Source organism: Euwallacea fornicatus, chromosome 12, assembly GCF_040115645.1.
Source record: "Euwallacea fornicatus isolate EFF26 chromosome 12, ASM4011564v1, whole genome shotgun sequence".
NCBI lineage: Eukaryota > Metazoa > Arthropoda > Insecta > Coleoptera > Curculionidae > Euwallacea > Euwallacea fornicatus.
Genome location: NC_089552.1, coordinates 1,110,498 through 1,124,628, shown reverse-complemented (window position 1 = coordinate 1,124,628; position 14,131 = coordinate 1,110,498). Strand labels below are relative to the sequence as shown.

General features: G+C 39.1%; 3 protein-coding genes across 5 annotated transcripts; 1 reads left to right on the top strand and 2 right to left on the bottom strand.

The window, feature by feature from the left end:
• Nucleotides 1–11: 11 nt before the first annotated feature.
• Nucleotides 12–2,906, top strand: LOC136342663 (lysocardiolipin acyltransferase 1-like). Its single transcript, XM_066288697.1, has 6 exons — nt 12–175; nt 224–327; nt 383–593; nt 649–845; nt 899–1,083; nt 1,143–2,906. The coding sequence occupies exons 1-6, from the start codon at nt 106–108 to the stop codon at nt 1,507–1,509; spliced, it is 1,134 nt and encodes a 377-aa protein (XP_066144794.1). The 5' UTR covers nt 12–105; the 3' UTR covers nt 1,510–2,906.
• A 1,682-nt stretch (nt 2,907–4,588) lies between these two features.
• LOC136342430 (putative fatty acyl-CoA reductase CG5065) lies at nt 4,589–8,780 on the bottom strand. 3 transcript variants are annotated; one of them, XM_066288224.1, is made up of 10 exons: nt 8,519–8,780; nt 7,657–7,891; nt 7,353–7,601; nt 6,901–7,046; nt 5,849–5,958; nt 5,604–5,796; nt 5,315–5,551; nt 5,113–5,254; nt 4,939–5,054; nt 4,589–4,877 (listed from the first exon to the last, which is right to left on the bottom strand). In XM_066288224.1, exons 2-10 carry the CDS (start codon nt 7,852–7,854, stop codon nt 4,796–4,798), a joined length of 1,473 nt encoding a protein of 490 aa, XP_066144321.1. In that variant the 5' UTR covers nt 7,855–7,891; nt 8,519–8,780; the 3' UTR covers nt 4,589–4,795. The 3 variants fall into 3 exon arrangements, with proteins under 3 accessions (XP_066144321.1, XP_066144320.1, XP_066144319.1); XM_066288223.1 differs by having other exon boundaries at nt 4,939–5,057; nt 5,116–5,254; nt 7,657–7,903; nt 8,519–8,779; XM_066288222.1 differs by having other exon boundaries at nt 4,939–5,057; nt 5,116–5,254; nt 8,519–8,778.
• A 543-nt stretch (nt 8,781–9,323) lies between these two features.
• LOC136342456 (uncharacterized) lies at nt 9,324–12,964 on the bottom strand. Its single transcript, XM_066288286.1, has 6 exons — nt 12,740–12,964; nt 12,126–12,253; nt 11,909–12,075; nt 11,652–11,849; nt 9,919–10,105; nt 9,324–9,600 (listed from the first exon to the last, which is right to left on the bottom strand). Exons 1-6 carry the CDS (start codon nt 12,878–12,880, stop codon nt 9,381–9,383), a joined length of 1,041 nt encoding a protein of 346 aa, XP_066144383.1. The 5' UTR covers nt 12,881–12,964; the 3' UTR covers nt 9,324–9,380.
• Nucleotides 12,965–14,131: the final 1,167 nt, after the last annotated feature.

Here is a 14,131-nt window from a genome sequence, read left to right as displayed (position 1 = left end):
CCTCGGAAGGGATGGACGCCCTTGATGGCAGATTAGCTGCCTTCGTGTGATAAATATTTCTCCACATTTTAGTGCTTTACAAAGTTTTTACTGCCGTTAGTGCCGATGTCAGAAATTGGCAAAATTATACGGGGCCTTGTGTACTTTTGGTCATGGAACTGCTCAATATTCGGAGGTAAGATGACTAGTAATTTAATTATCCTCTAACATAAAAACATTGCAGGATATTTGCTATTCGTCCCGCTAACTTTTCAACAAATTTTAACCCCGAAGTTCCATAGAAAAATACTGGATTTGATCGTCACTTACTGGCAGTACTATGTTACTGTAATTATAACTTTCATAGTCCCTTTCAACTCACTCAAAACCCGTCCTTACACAGACCCTACTGCTGCGCCAAAACTGTGAGATCCACGTTACAGGGGACCCGATTCATTCAGATGAAACTGCTTTAGTGATTTCAAATCATCGTACTAGAGTAGATTGGAACTTTCTATGGGGTGTCATGTACCATGCAGTGGAAGGAAAAAACCGATGGTGGTACGGTACTAAATTTGTGCTGAAGAGCTCCATTAAGAACGTGCCCATAGCAGGTAAAATTTTGCAACCAACGTAGACTTCGGGGCTTTTAAACACCCTTCCTTTTAGGATGGGTCATGCAGATGGCCATGTACAGCTTCATTAAACGAAACTGGGAAGAGGACAAACGCCTATTGGACGATTACATCGAATATGTGAGAGATTTGGAGTATAAACACCTGCTGATACTGTTTCCCGAGGGGACTGACTTGACTCAAAAAACCAAGATTGCTAGTGATAAATTTGCCATCGCTAATGGGCTACCGGTAAATCTGGTAATTACCAACTCCTGACAGCACTAATAAGATATCTTTTGAAGCAATACAAACATGTGCTGCATCCGAGAAGCACCGGATTTGTGTATTTGGTGGACGAAATGCGGAAGAAAAAATGTCTGGATGCAGTGTACGATCTCACGCTGATATACCCGGACGTGTGTCCTCAAAACGAGGAAAAGTTGTTTTTGGGGAATTTTCCCAGGAAAGTTATGGCACATTTAGTAAGGTTTGTTTTTTGGTTATTTACTTTCTACAATAGCTAGCTTAATCACGACCTCTTTCTAGATATCCCGTTCCAGTTTTACCGGATACCCATGAGGAGCTCAAGGAGTTCCTGGAAAAACGATGGTTGGAAAAGGAGAAGACTATTGAAGAGTTTAAAACATCTGGAAACTTCCTGTATCATGGCAAAGAGCTGATTAAAAAAGACTTCTTAACTCTACCATGGGCATATTTCACCCACACCTTATGGATGGCTTTCACCTTCGTCATGGTGCTGCTGCTGGTGTTCAGCAAAGTGTTCCTTTATTTGGTGATAGCGCACACCGTGGGATTATACGTGTTGCCCTTAGTCTCCAATGCAAGTTTATTTAAAGTTAGGAAGAGGGTACTAGAAGCTATAGGGTGTGGACGGAAATTCAAGAACAAGTAAATATAACTGTGGAAGGGTGATTTGCTATGTTTGATCAAATAGATTTCTGTACTTAGGTGTAAAAAATTAGTGTATTTACGTATCCGTAAGGAGTAGCATTTATTTAGAATTTTCTCTTTGATTTTCTCGATTCTGAAAGGCTCTCGCGAGCTTTTCTTTAGATAAAATGAAGCCAAAGATTCCGTAATTTTAGGCAGCAAGAAGCAGCAGCGAAATATGTTACCGATATATCTCTTTGTACATAACGATATGGAAGTAACATATTATAGTTTACTTTTAAGGTAGATCGAGGGAGGCATAATAATCATGTGTAAAATAATAAAGCGATCAACACCTGATTTTCAGTCTATGACAGGTAATTCATGAAATTATTTAAATTATGTTCATATAAATTCATTATTAATTAAATATTATGTGAACGATTTATTAAACCTGATTGGCCCGTTGAGCGCATGACTTTGCCCAATTTAGGCATTTTCTTAAATTTGGTTTAAGTTCTTATTGCATTCTTGTTTTGACCATGAAATTCTTCATACTAAACGAATTTCAGTATTTTGTGAGTTTACGTATTAACTATAATGTTAAAGGTGCTGTGATGATATAATATAAATAGTATTACATAAACATATGGCAGGATGGTAATCGATTACACCAATCTGATTAAAGTGTATTAGGAAGGTTTCTTCTTACATACATCGTGCATAGTTATGTATATTTTTACGTAAGAGTCTACCGTTAAGTAATTTAGGAAAAAATGTGAATACTGTGCCAAATGAACCTATCTCAGCCATGGAATCTTGTAACTATAGATTTTGGCTTGAGACTTGGATTGTAAATTATCGGTTATTTGTAATAGATACTAAGTTATATTCAGAAGCGTTGTACAGACCCGTAGTTGTAATTAAGTATGTGTAACAAATAAATTTATAATTGATTATAATTTAGATGTTGTTATCAAGGAAGTTCGCTTAATTTAAGTGCATGAGTGGGAACGTGAGTTCGTGTTGAAAAATATTTTCTGGTAGAAATATGGATAGTAGGTAGGTAACACGTTTATAAACTTATGCGTTCATTTAGAACTGTTACTTTTAGGCGTCTAACTATCTGTTAACAGTAGTTATAGTATAACTTAATAACTAAATATTATTAAAAGCGATCTATATGAATTTCAAAAGTTTGTGACTATTCGGATAACTGACCTTGGCCTAGTTAGGCCAGGGCCTTAAAGTGTGCAGGTTCACCATTTCCAGCAGTTACTGTCAACTACAGGTTAGTTCGGTTGACGTAGTACATAAGTTTCGTTTTATGTGATTAGGTAACTCCTCAATCTATTACTTCAGCTATGCTTAATAAATGTGAAAACTATACCTCATATTAAAAGAAGTTATTTTCAGGAACCTGTAGAAGTAATTTCCACACATACAGAATTTTACATGGTTCGATTTTGGTCACACACTTTTACAACGTCGATAGATAATGAGTAATAAGTGTAGAAGATCATCGTTTCTTATATCGTTTACGATTAAGTTTTCCGAATTTTTATCGTACACTTAAATTAATCAACTTGCTGATTTATGCTTGGGGAAGGACATCAAACACTAATAAAAGTCACTGAATTGCCAACAAGGAAAATAACATTTTAAAAAAAGGGGGTACATTTGGTACAACGGTCAGACACCAATCACTTACCACAAATTAACTTCTTGGAGTGATTATCCATCAGCCATTGAGAAGAGGAATGCTAATTCTTGTCCGTTTTCGACACAACACGCACTGCACTGCCCGACCTCAAGTCCGCCCATGACTTTTTTCAACCGCTAAACATTTACTTCGATTTAATTCCAGCTCCGTGCAGGAACGTTGTTCGTCGGTCGTGCAACTTCGGGGCACCGAACGTAAACGAGAGATATTGGCAGATAAATTCGAATTTTAAAACAGCGATTTTATCCGTTTTCGGCAGGGTACGATCCCTCAGGGGTACTTATTACGTTTCGATTTAATTTATCTTTAAGTCCTCACAAACTTTTCCGAATTTTCTCGACATTTTCAGACGATATTTGATGTTTTTCGCGAGCGAAAGGGGAGGAATCGCGGCGACATTATTAACACTGACAACCGAAGCGTTATTCTTTTGTTTCCAAAGCTTTCTTAATTAAATGTGTCGCCCCCGCGTGACGTATTGATGTAAAACCACGTGTCGACTTGTTTATATGGAATTTAGTCAAGTTTCCCTACCACGGTAAAAGTTGGTGGTACTAAGCACCTCAAGCATTTTTCAAACGAAAGAATACCTGATAAATAATTTATATATGTATGTCGCATTATGAATATCTTTGATGTGCTATTACTACTCGGCTGAATCGCCTAAGAATCGATATCGGAACGAAAACATATAACTTTACAGTCTGCGTTTTGCCAAGGTACTGCTCCTAGGGTGGAAGGTGACAACGACGTGGTGGCCTTCAAATATTCAAATATCTTTGTTACATTTTTTGCGAGCCTACAGCTCATCGGTCTTGCCACGATGATAATACGCGAAATGAAATAGTATATAGTGTTCCAATATAAAGTTATACCAGATGTATCGTGTTTATAAATTTTTTTTTATCTGTAAAATCAGTTTCTCCCCCATACTTCTTTTAGCTATCATGAATTCTTACTGCAGTAGGAGTAAGATTAAGACCGCAGAGTTAGGTATCATCCATGAAAGTTAGCTTCACGACGTTTTTAATCTTTATAAGGGACCGATTTTCAAATTGCGAAGTACAAAGTTCGTGTAAAATTACTTGAAACCTTAGTCTTTGAGCGGGCGCCTACCTCGCTCCTCAGACCAGCTGCGAGTGCTTAAAAACTGACAGCTAAAGGAAAAGCTGGGTGGTTCCCTTTAAAAAATCGTAACTGGCCATTGGTCAGATTTTTTTTACCTAAAACCATTTTTTTACCCGGCTGAGACGAAACCTAAATCGGACCGTCTAAGCGACTTTGCTAAAATCACTTCATCGATATATCCTCTAGCAAATCGTGATCCTGTCTGGGGGCGATGTGCAGTTCGCCATAGAGCATAGATAACATTTTGAAATACCTTGTATATAAATAATCAAATCAACCTTTATTCAATTATCCCAGGCACCTGCAAAGCATACTGTTCTCTATTAATTCACCTATGTAGTATGTAAGATGTATTAATAAATAAGAATAAGTACTCCGTTTCTGGAACCTGCAGAAGCATGGCGCAGCATTACATGCTTCCATAGTATTCTAACCCGAATTACCTTACCGATACTATTTAAAAAAAAATAACTTTAATAATGTAGTAAAAGATCAGGGCAAAAAATGCAATCTTTACAGCTCGGTCCAGGACAAAGAATCTAAAAATTCAAAGACACAGTGATGAATCACAGGTTTCGCAGCTCGTTTTCATGAAGTTACATTTTAAGCTTCCTTCTAGCTGCTGGCAACGTCTCGTCAGCTTCCTTGAAAATGTGCCTTCTTGAATAAAGCATGCACTCCACTAAGTATGCGGTAATGTCGATGTTTTCAGCCTCAATCTGAAGAATTAGACTCTCACTAGTTACGATAAAAATGTAAATTCCCGTGGCTCCTCACTTGGTAAGTTTCCTTCTCAGTCTTAGTCAGCCTTTTCCTCACGTTTATGAAATATTTCATGTCGAACGTCCACGCCCTGTTGGTGTAATAGTCGAATATTTGTTGGCCCTTCAGAAGCCTTTGGTTCACGTTAACGAGTCTGTGCAAATCAATAAATGCCCATTTGGCGACAGTTCACTGTAATGAATATGTTACATACATAGGTTTGTAACCCAGCAGAATCAGTAATAAATCAACAAACACCGCTGGTATTAGCTGGAAAAGCACGACGTGGAGCATGTGCCAAGATTTGCTCTTGGTCATAATTCCATTGGGGTACCATAAAAGTTGGGTGAAAGGTACCTTGGTGCAGGCTTCCTTCCCATGATTTATTATTTCTTCCCATGAGATTTTCAAGTCCTCCTGCGGAATGGATATGTTGAACACGCGTTGCTGCCTTCAAGGAAAAAAACTATTAGCACTTGCATTAAAAAGGGCAAAAACAATACTTCAGAGTTAAATAATCCCAAACTGCCACTAAAGTAACGTTGATGGTACAGTCCACGGGCACAACGCTCGCGTTAGTTTTGCTGTCCATGTGCGTTGAACGTATGACGCCCTTACCAGCCCCCACAAATATCCCCATGGGGCTTTGCAGGCTGTTGAAGTAGCCGGCGAAAGGTTCTTTGAAGGTGGGAATTACTGAAAAATCATTTTTAAAGGATGTATAGCGAGTTTGAGATGTTGTTATTACCTACTGCCGGTCGCACTATGATCACGGGCAATTTATCCATTTCCTGATTGACCAGGCCTTCGGATAGTGCTTTGGAGAATGCGTATGTGTTGGTATACTCCCCTAGGTATCTGTGCAATAAATTATTGTTGTGAGAATTTCATGTACCACCAATCATGCATTAAAAATCGGAAGCAGGAATTTTATAGTAATAAAATTTCAATCAGTAATTTCTATTTTAATAAAAATTTCGCTCAGAAAAATTAATTTTAAGAAAAACTTCTCTCAGGAAATTTGTGTGTCGTTTTACTGATCAACATCTGAAGATTTCATCTCTGCAATTTCTTTTATTTTATTGATCTCTTGGTAGATTCGACTCCACAGCTGTCAGCTGTTTAAGGTATGCAGTACTGGTCATACCCTCTACGCTTCAGCCAAGCTCAAAAATTCGCGGTCAGTATTGCCGGAGGCACATTGTGGGTGGTTAAGTAAGGGCCCTAACCAGCATCTTGTGGTTTTGGCACAAAAAAGAGATACTGCCTGCGAAAATCCGTTGGTTGCATAGACCATCATCATGGTAATGGGCAATGGGTCCCAAGCGAGACCCTTCGACCGTTTTTGTTCTGTGGGTTTCGCCTAGACGGCATTTCGAGGATTTGGGCTTTACTGAGAGGAGGGGTGTACGGCCAGGGATCTGCTGGTGGTGGGGCCTCGTTTGTTGCCTTGGGGTGACGATGGTGGTGCAACTTCCTTTATCAGTCTTCGCGTAGTACATATCGGAAAGTGAATACATGAGAATGTATGAAATTTTGAACAGCTTTCTCAGCACTTTCAGATTTTGAAAAATCTTGGGAGAGCTTTTCAAACTGATGTCAGTTCTCCCATTTCCACAATTGTTTAATGGAATTTTCTATCTCGCGCAAGGAGATTCATGTTAATTACAAAAACTAATTATTAAGAATCGTAATTAAAATAATAATAATGATCATTTACACCTTACATCGTATATATTTATTAATTGTAGCACCACCTTTGACCAACGCACTAAAATACACGTTTTCAATTAAACTTACCGTTTTGCCCAATTATCATCGATTTTAGACTGTCCGAAGCAAAATATGTTAAGGGCCTCCTGAGGATTCATAGGCGGCTCGTACGTTTTTTCGTAGAGCACCTCCTCCTTGGGAAAGGCGAAACATGTGGAGACGTGCACGAAGATCTGCAATCGAAACTGGTCATTAGTTATTTGCGAAATATTGAAACTGAAATTATATAATGATAAGAGAAACTGAGAAACTGCCGGAATTAAATGCCGCATTGGCGCCTTTCAAATTTGCGGTTGTTGCGTTGCGTTTGAAAAATCAGCTTAAGATCTGCATCTTATTGCTGAAAGTGAAATCTAGAATATACCGGGCGTAACAAATATTCTTCTTCAATAGTCGAGTGGAAATAGGTACAAACGTGTTTCGCAGGAGAAATGTGTCCCTGTTTCACTACATCGGTTATAGTAACTTGAATAAATCACCTTCAGCTTCTTGCACTGCCTGGCCAGATCCAACATATACTTGGTGCCCAAAGTATTCATTTTCACAGCGTATTGGAGGGTGTGGTCGAATCTGGTGGTGGCTGCAGAATGGAAGATATAGTCAACTTCATTTTCGAGGATTCGCCGGTCAACGTCGCTTATTCCTAGGTCAGTTTCCATCACATCCCCTGAGATCACTTCGCACTTCTCCAGGCTTAAGGGGCGCTCTTCGCGTAGCCTCGCAAACAACTGCAATGTAACTCCGTGGTCCGCGCAAAGCTCTCCTTAATGCTCGTTCACTTACCACATGGTTAAACATTTCTTGCAAGCGATCTTTAGGGCATTTGTTCGCTTTGGGCCTCACCAGCAGGTAGAGGGTCTTCACCTCAGTGCATCGTAGGAGCTTCTCAATGAGGACTTTCCCCAAAAACCCCGTAGCGCCGGATATGAACACTGTTTTGTTGTTGAAAGTCGCTGTGATACGGTTTAACTCTTGGGCCATTTTGTACCGGTTTTGCCAGGTTGCTACCACAAAGTACCTGCGATCGATACTAAGATGCGATTCTTCTACGTTTTTTCAGTTATTATTTTTTAGTTTTTTTAATCTTGAATTTTACAGTCGACGACAGTCGAGCAATCTTTGCGCCCCGTGGCGGGCCGCGGGAAGCAAAGAGTGCCTCAGCAAAAGTTGCGGTGAGGGAAAGGCATTTGAAGAAGTAGTGACGGAGTGTGTGTTTGCTCTAGGAGTAGAAACTGACAGACTTACACATACTAAGCAAATATTCTTGTAGTTCAGCAGGCAAACTGGGGGCTGGTGATTGCCAATTTTAGTGTTTAATGACCGCGACTTTACAAGTAAACAAATTTCTTGTGGGATAATTGTCGTTGGTTAAGCACCGTTATTTAATTATCTGACGAAAAAAAATGTTTCGCCATAAGAAGTACTAATAAAGACTCTTGGTGCAATTGACCCACATAATCATCAAGTTCTTCTTCGATCTTTTCAGAAGAGCTGCGTTCGTGAATTATTAAGTGGGGAATTGCGGATTACGGAACCCATATTGGGATATTACCTCGATTAGACTTAAAAAGAGAAAAAGGGAGAGAAAAGTTTAAGTTAAAGATTGAATCAAGAGACTAACAAAGGGAGAAAATATCAAACTTACCGCAGTTAACTTGCTTAAAGCACAATAGTCGATAGGAATCTAATGAGCTCAGATTAATTACTGCAGCCTGTAGCCACCAACAGGCGCTAAAATGGACTCAACCGTTGGACTGCTATTCTTGTTTTCCTTCAAGATAAGTAATTATGCGCCTGTAAGAAATATTTACTTGCACATGAATATAATTAATCAATTGGTTGGAAATCGTTTCGCGTTCGAATTATAAAGTCACGGCATCGTACATCAAGCCCAAGGCGAGTGATACAATATCTTATGGGTACAATTTCAATGCATTTATCAAGAAAATTAGCATATCACTCGTCAAACTCCCTCCGAGGCTGCGATATATCAGTCTAAATTCATGGATTGTAGTAATGCAATATTTCAAAAATTATCGATAATTTTTCAGTTTTGCATTCGTGCAAGTTAAACCGAAATAGGCACTCGTGCACTGTCTGCACCTCCGCTCGTTTTTTGCACTCCTGCAACCTTGACCTTTTTAAGATTTTGACAGGCGTCAAAGTTTGACAGAAGTAACGTTCAGTGTTATTGACAGTACGGCTATACAAACGTCAAAAAAGGTAAACAAACGTCTATTAAAGGTAGCATCAGAAAAATAGTCCTTCATGTAACTAGTTAGGAAATGTTTCGCTTTCAACCAGGCCCCTTGTCAGAGCGAATCTGACCACTTCCAAATGACGATTATGAAACTCGTTCTCATAAACACATGGTTCGTGGTTTAGGGCCTCAAAAAGGAAAATTACTGGTGTGCTTTGAAAAAAAAAAATTATGGGTGAAAAAGAGCACGTGAGAGCAAAGACGTTTATTTAAAGCTCAGTTCAATAATCAAATTTTATTTGAACATTTACAATCTAAACATAGCCTTAGCAATACTGCCTGTTTTCAACTGTTCCAAGGCTCTTTGGTAGTCCTTAAGGTCGAAAACCTCCACTCCTAGCTTCCGATAGTCAATATATTTCGAGCCCATGGATTCTATCAGTCCGATGGATTTGACCATGCTGAATGGGTTCACGTTGACTGCAAAAATGGTGATTTCCCTTACGTAGAGGTCGAATGGGGCCACGCTGCCGACAATAAAATGACCATTTTTTAGATGTATTCCATAGCCCTAAGATCTTGTAAAACTCAAAATTTGAGACTTTGAAAAGACACAGCCCGAAACATTCATTTCACTTCAATCTTCTCCTGATTTGATCGCTGAGCATTCACGTGATAGATAGCATGCAATAAATGAGAGAGGATTGAGCTGAAAGCTAGTAGAAGTGGGAAAAATTAGAGAAATGAGTGACTATTTGGAACTGTTTCTGAAACCTCAGTAGCCATTGTAACAAGCCTCTTATAGAGAATACGGGTATTCCCTTATGGGATATGTAGGAAAATACCTTATTTTCTTGTCTGGAGGGGGGATACCAAAGCAGCACAGCTTTCCCCCTTTTGTCAGCAGGCTTAAGCCTTGTTCCACAGCTGGACAGAAGCCGCTGCAGTCGATAACTACTTCGAAGGCGTAGTCCGGATTTGCTTCTCGGTTTTTGGTCAGTTGATCTGGAGTCACGAGATCATAACCAGTGTCTAGAATCGAAAGTTTAGAGCTAAAAATACTGGTGCCTGCTCCTTGCTAACCAGACCCAAAAATAGCAGGAAATTCGTTGATGTGGTGAGAAAATCGAGGTGAGGAAATCTCGAAGAAAAAATAGTTTATTTATCTTCAAACTAGATAGAATCAAAACAACAATGAACACGTCATTCGCCACGTGACGTGCTGCTGATTGGTCCACACCTGCAGGTGACAAATTGTTTTACAGGGTTGCACTCGGGTTAATTGCTGTTGCTTGTGTTTGTAAATATATATATGTACGTGTTATTAATTGTCATTTATTGCTGTTTCTAACTTGTTGACATCCTCATGTATCAACGTTTAGTTTACTAAATAATTTCACTAATAAGCTCACGTGTTCTTTTACATTTCAAGAGAGCCTAAGTGGGGTCCTGTTCATTAGTTTTGCTGTGCATGTGGGCGAGTTATGTGGTAATTAATTGAACCAAATAAACGCAAAAAAATCCTTGTTCTCATTAGAATCGGGCACGTACCATAAAAATCCCCATCTCCAATTCACCTTACTATTTAGAAATAGGATATTTTAGTCAAGATTGCACATTTTTACTATAAAAGTACATACACCCTAAATGCAATACTCCTATAGTTCTCGTGTTATCGCCGCTAATAGAGCGTCTCTTTGTATTAATTTCCAATAAAGTAGTTTTTAAAAAGTTGTGTTTTTTAACCGAACACTTAACTGGCGTACGTTCGTTCTGATCGTGTTTATATTGAAAATATCTGAACTTTAGAAAGGCTCATAGTTCCTTCCAGATTTTGCAGAGGAATTGGTAGCAGTTGCCTCTCGATGTAAACTGGATACTTCTAATAGAACTTATTAAAGTATCGAAAAATACCTACGGCACCCGAAAACCCATGTATTATGTGAACTCATCAGATTGCCCTTTTCAATCCGGCTTCAGTCATATAAGAATGTATATGTTTATATTTCCTAGTTTTTGACAAATTAATTATAAACTATTACGAAAACTCCCTTTAATAATTCAATCGGCGTGTCCTTTTAACCTTCAAAAACGCCACCTCAGGAATGTTAGCGCCAGGTGTGAGCGCCAACGGAAGAGATGCTCCACTTATTATGCAATAGCGCCTTGTCCAACTACGTCACTATGTCACGGGATTACTCTAAGAAAGACAGAGTACGAAGATGCCGAAACGAAAATTGGATAAGGACGCCGTAGGTCCAACGCCGCACAGGATTCTTAGTGCGCAAACGGTAGAATCATACATCTGTTCTTATTTAGCATTCACTCGTCCATATAGTTAGAAAGAGTAAAAATCATAATAACGATCCTCAGAACGTAGGGCTAAATCTATTATCCGAACGCAGCTACCTGAGAGCATCGTACACTTCTGCATTTTCGAAATACTCGGTGTTGTAGAGTTTTGTACGGTTTCGGGCTTTAGGTGGTTGTGGTAGGCTAAAGCCCGGTTAATGAGGAATGCTTGGGTCTTCCATAAACACGTTCATTCTTAGTGTTTTCAAAGTTTCTTCATACTTACCAAGCCTTTTAACAAAATTCAACCTGGCCACATTAGGCTCAGAAACAGTAACTTTCCGGTGTCCATGCAAATGCAGGACCGAAATCCAAAGATTCCCGATAATTCCAGCCCCAATCACCAAGATTCTTGATCCCACAGGGACTGGGGAAAGCATGTCGAACCCGTGAGAGAGGCATGAGAGAGGCTCTGCCAGGGCGGCTGCATGAACAAATAGTTAAAATCAAATTTTGCCCAGAACCTTTCTGTCTGGAATTAACCTTGTTCTAGAGTGACAGAGTCTGGTATTTTTTGTATCAGGTTGGTCGGGACTAGGGCATAGGTGGCCCAGCCACCATCTCTGTGAATACCAATTGTATTCTGGATACCTCCGATGTTGCAGTAGTGGGGTCGACCCGAATGGCAGAAGTCGCAGCAGCGACACCCCCTGGAGGATAACGTTATTGTTATCTTAAGCCTTTGTGAAGCTACACTTACTCGTTAGGGTCGACAGTGACCTTGTCTCCTACTTTAACGTTGCGCACCTCCGAACCTATCTTAGCAACAGTGCCTGAGAATTCATGTCCCAATATTTTGGTTCCTTTGTTAGACAGCGGAAATTCGCCCTAACGATTTGGATTGGTTTATACATTACATATGAGTTAACATTTTAAAATGTAAAAGAGTACATAATATATTAATGAATATATAATAATTATTTTGTATTTATTTTTTAAATGAATAAAAACATTTCGCTATTGCTCTGTTTTTATCAATTGTTAGTGTCAAAGATCATTGATTATTAACGATGGAAAAAACAATTTATATTCATTAAATCTAAAATGTTAATTAATTCGCTATCGCAAATTTCATTGACGAAGGATATTACGCAAGCCTGGAGCGTTTCCCATTATTAAAAACCATAAATGACGCTTTCTAAGGAATTTTTTTTACAAAATAACTGATTTTTTCAATCAATTTATAGATATATACTTGTACCGACCTTGTTTTTTTCATAGCAAACCTTCGTTCGCCCGTTGCTAAATAATGAAAGCCCCGTGATGGCGAAAGCCAAAAATTTGACTAAATGCATTAACCCTCTAATAACTCACCGCTATAATGTGAAGATCAGTGCCACACACCCCCGCGAAAGCCACCTTAATCAGTACTTGATCGGGCTGAGTGATCTGCGGAATGGGCACTTGAAGGTACTCCAACAACTTGGTGCTTCCTGTAAATCTCAGAGCCTCCATTTCGACGCAAGTCCTAATTCAACTATTTGAAATCTGTTTCTTTTATCAGCAATTCGTCGCTTTTAATGCTGCAATTAGCCTTGATTAAGATTTAATTGCGAAATAAAATGTGCTGTAATAATGTGTATCCTATTTTGTTGGAATTATTTGTTTGTCAATTTCGAAGGCTGGGGATTGGGTCTAATTTTATTATTACTTCAGCGGAAAAATACAGTTGTTTGGTGAAAATGATCAACATAAAGATTATTTAAAGCACTGCCTAAAGCGTAGATACGTCAGATGAGCGTTGTAAAAACCTTTCAGTAAAAACATTTTTGATGTGCTTTAGTAATAGCTTGATAATAAAAAAAAGTGTATTTCTCAAAATCATAAAAACTATGGCTTTAAACCGCAATCTTGCCGCCACTGGATCAACGTACAAAAGAGTTACAAATTCCTCCCGCTGTTTCAAAATTATTTATTATTAGTACACATTGCATGAACCCCTTCTGGTCAAATTGATGAATGAGATACGTTGCAGCACGGCTTGAACGTACTTGGAGCCTGCCTTGTAGAGAACCGGTGCGGCATGGGGCTACTTTCCTGCGTTATGACGAGATGTAAAAGTGATGTTAGTTCCGAAATTTTCGGCAGGTTTCGTCTCCGGCATCGCAGTTATCTGCAAAATACCGGTTTCGTAGTCGGCATTGCGGTTTTTTGCAAAATGTAGGTTTCCTTATCGGCATCGCAGTTTTCTACAAAATGCAGGTTTCTTTACCGGCGTTGCAGTTTCCTGCAAAATGTATGAGTGGGTTTTAGGTCGAGCATATAACATCCTTTATCACGTTGATCGAAAGCTTCAGGAGTGGCTTTTTAGCGGCCTGGACAAAATGATGAACGCATGTAATTTAATTAGTGCTGCGCCACTTCAAGATTGGCTACAATTCAAGGGCCAAACGTCTTTTCTCTTAAAACCTAAAGAACTTTAAATTTTCACGTAATTAATTTCTCATAATGAAATATAAGGGGTTAGAAGACTGAACTTGGTTTTAATTTGTTTTCACAGTTCCCGGTGTTTTCGAGACTATTGACACGCAGTTTAATTGCACCTATCGCAATCTCTTGGGTTCATCAATTCATTCTATTGCTTCCTTTAGATGATGCTGCTAGAGATTAGTCCCACCGCGTCTCTGGCGACTCACTCTAAAGGTAAGTCGCCGCATATGTCTTACTGGTCGTTCCACAAGATGTTCCTCCTGCCCTAAATACGGC

What these genes read in the sequence shown, in the direction of transcription:
- LOC136342430 (XM_066288224.1), bottom strand. Translation starts at nt 7,854, where the DNA reads ATGGCCCAAGAGTTAAACCGTATCACAGCGACTTTCAACAACAAAACA. An exon ending in CATAGTGCGACCGGCAGTAG is followed by an intron (nt 5,797 to 5,848) that starts GTAATAACAACA and finishes ATGATTTTTCAG; the next exon opens with TAATTCCCACCTTCAAAGAA. An exon ending in GCTAGAAGGAAGCTTAAAAT is followed by an intron (nt 4,878 to 4,938) that starts GTAACTTCATGA and finishes TTGAATTTTTAG; the next exon opens with ATTCTTTGTCCTGGACCGAG.
- LOC136342456 (XM_066288286.1), bottom strand. Translation starts at nt 12,880, where the DNA reads ATGGAGGCTCTGAGATTTACAGGAAGCACCAAGTTGTTGGAGTACCTT. An exon ending in GTCACTGTCGACCCTAACGA is followed by an intron (nt 12,076 to 12,125) that starts GTAAGTGTAGCT and finishes GTTATCCTCCAG; the next exon opens with GGGGTGTCGCTGCTGCGACT. An exon ending in CTCTGTCACTCTAGAACAAG is followed by an intron (nt 11,850 to 11,908) that starts GTTAATTCCAGA and finishes TTGTTCATGCAG; the next exon opens with CCGCCCTGGCAGAGCCTCTC.
- LOC136342663 (XM_066288697.1), top strand. Translation starts at nt 106, where the DNA reads ATGTCAGAAATTGGCAAAATTATACGGGGCCTTGTGTACTTTTGGTCA. An exon ending in GAACTGCTCAATATTCGGAG is followed by an intron (nt 176 to 223) that starts GTAAGATGACTA and finishes AAAACATTGCAG; the next exon opens with GATATTTGCTATTCGTCCCG. An exon ending in CCATCGCTAATGGGCTACCG is followed by an intron (nt 846 to 898) that starts GTAAATCTGGTA and finishes TATCTTTTGAAG; the next exon opens with CAATACAAACATGTGCTGCA.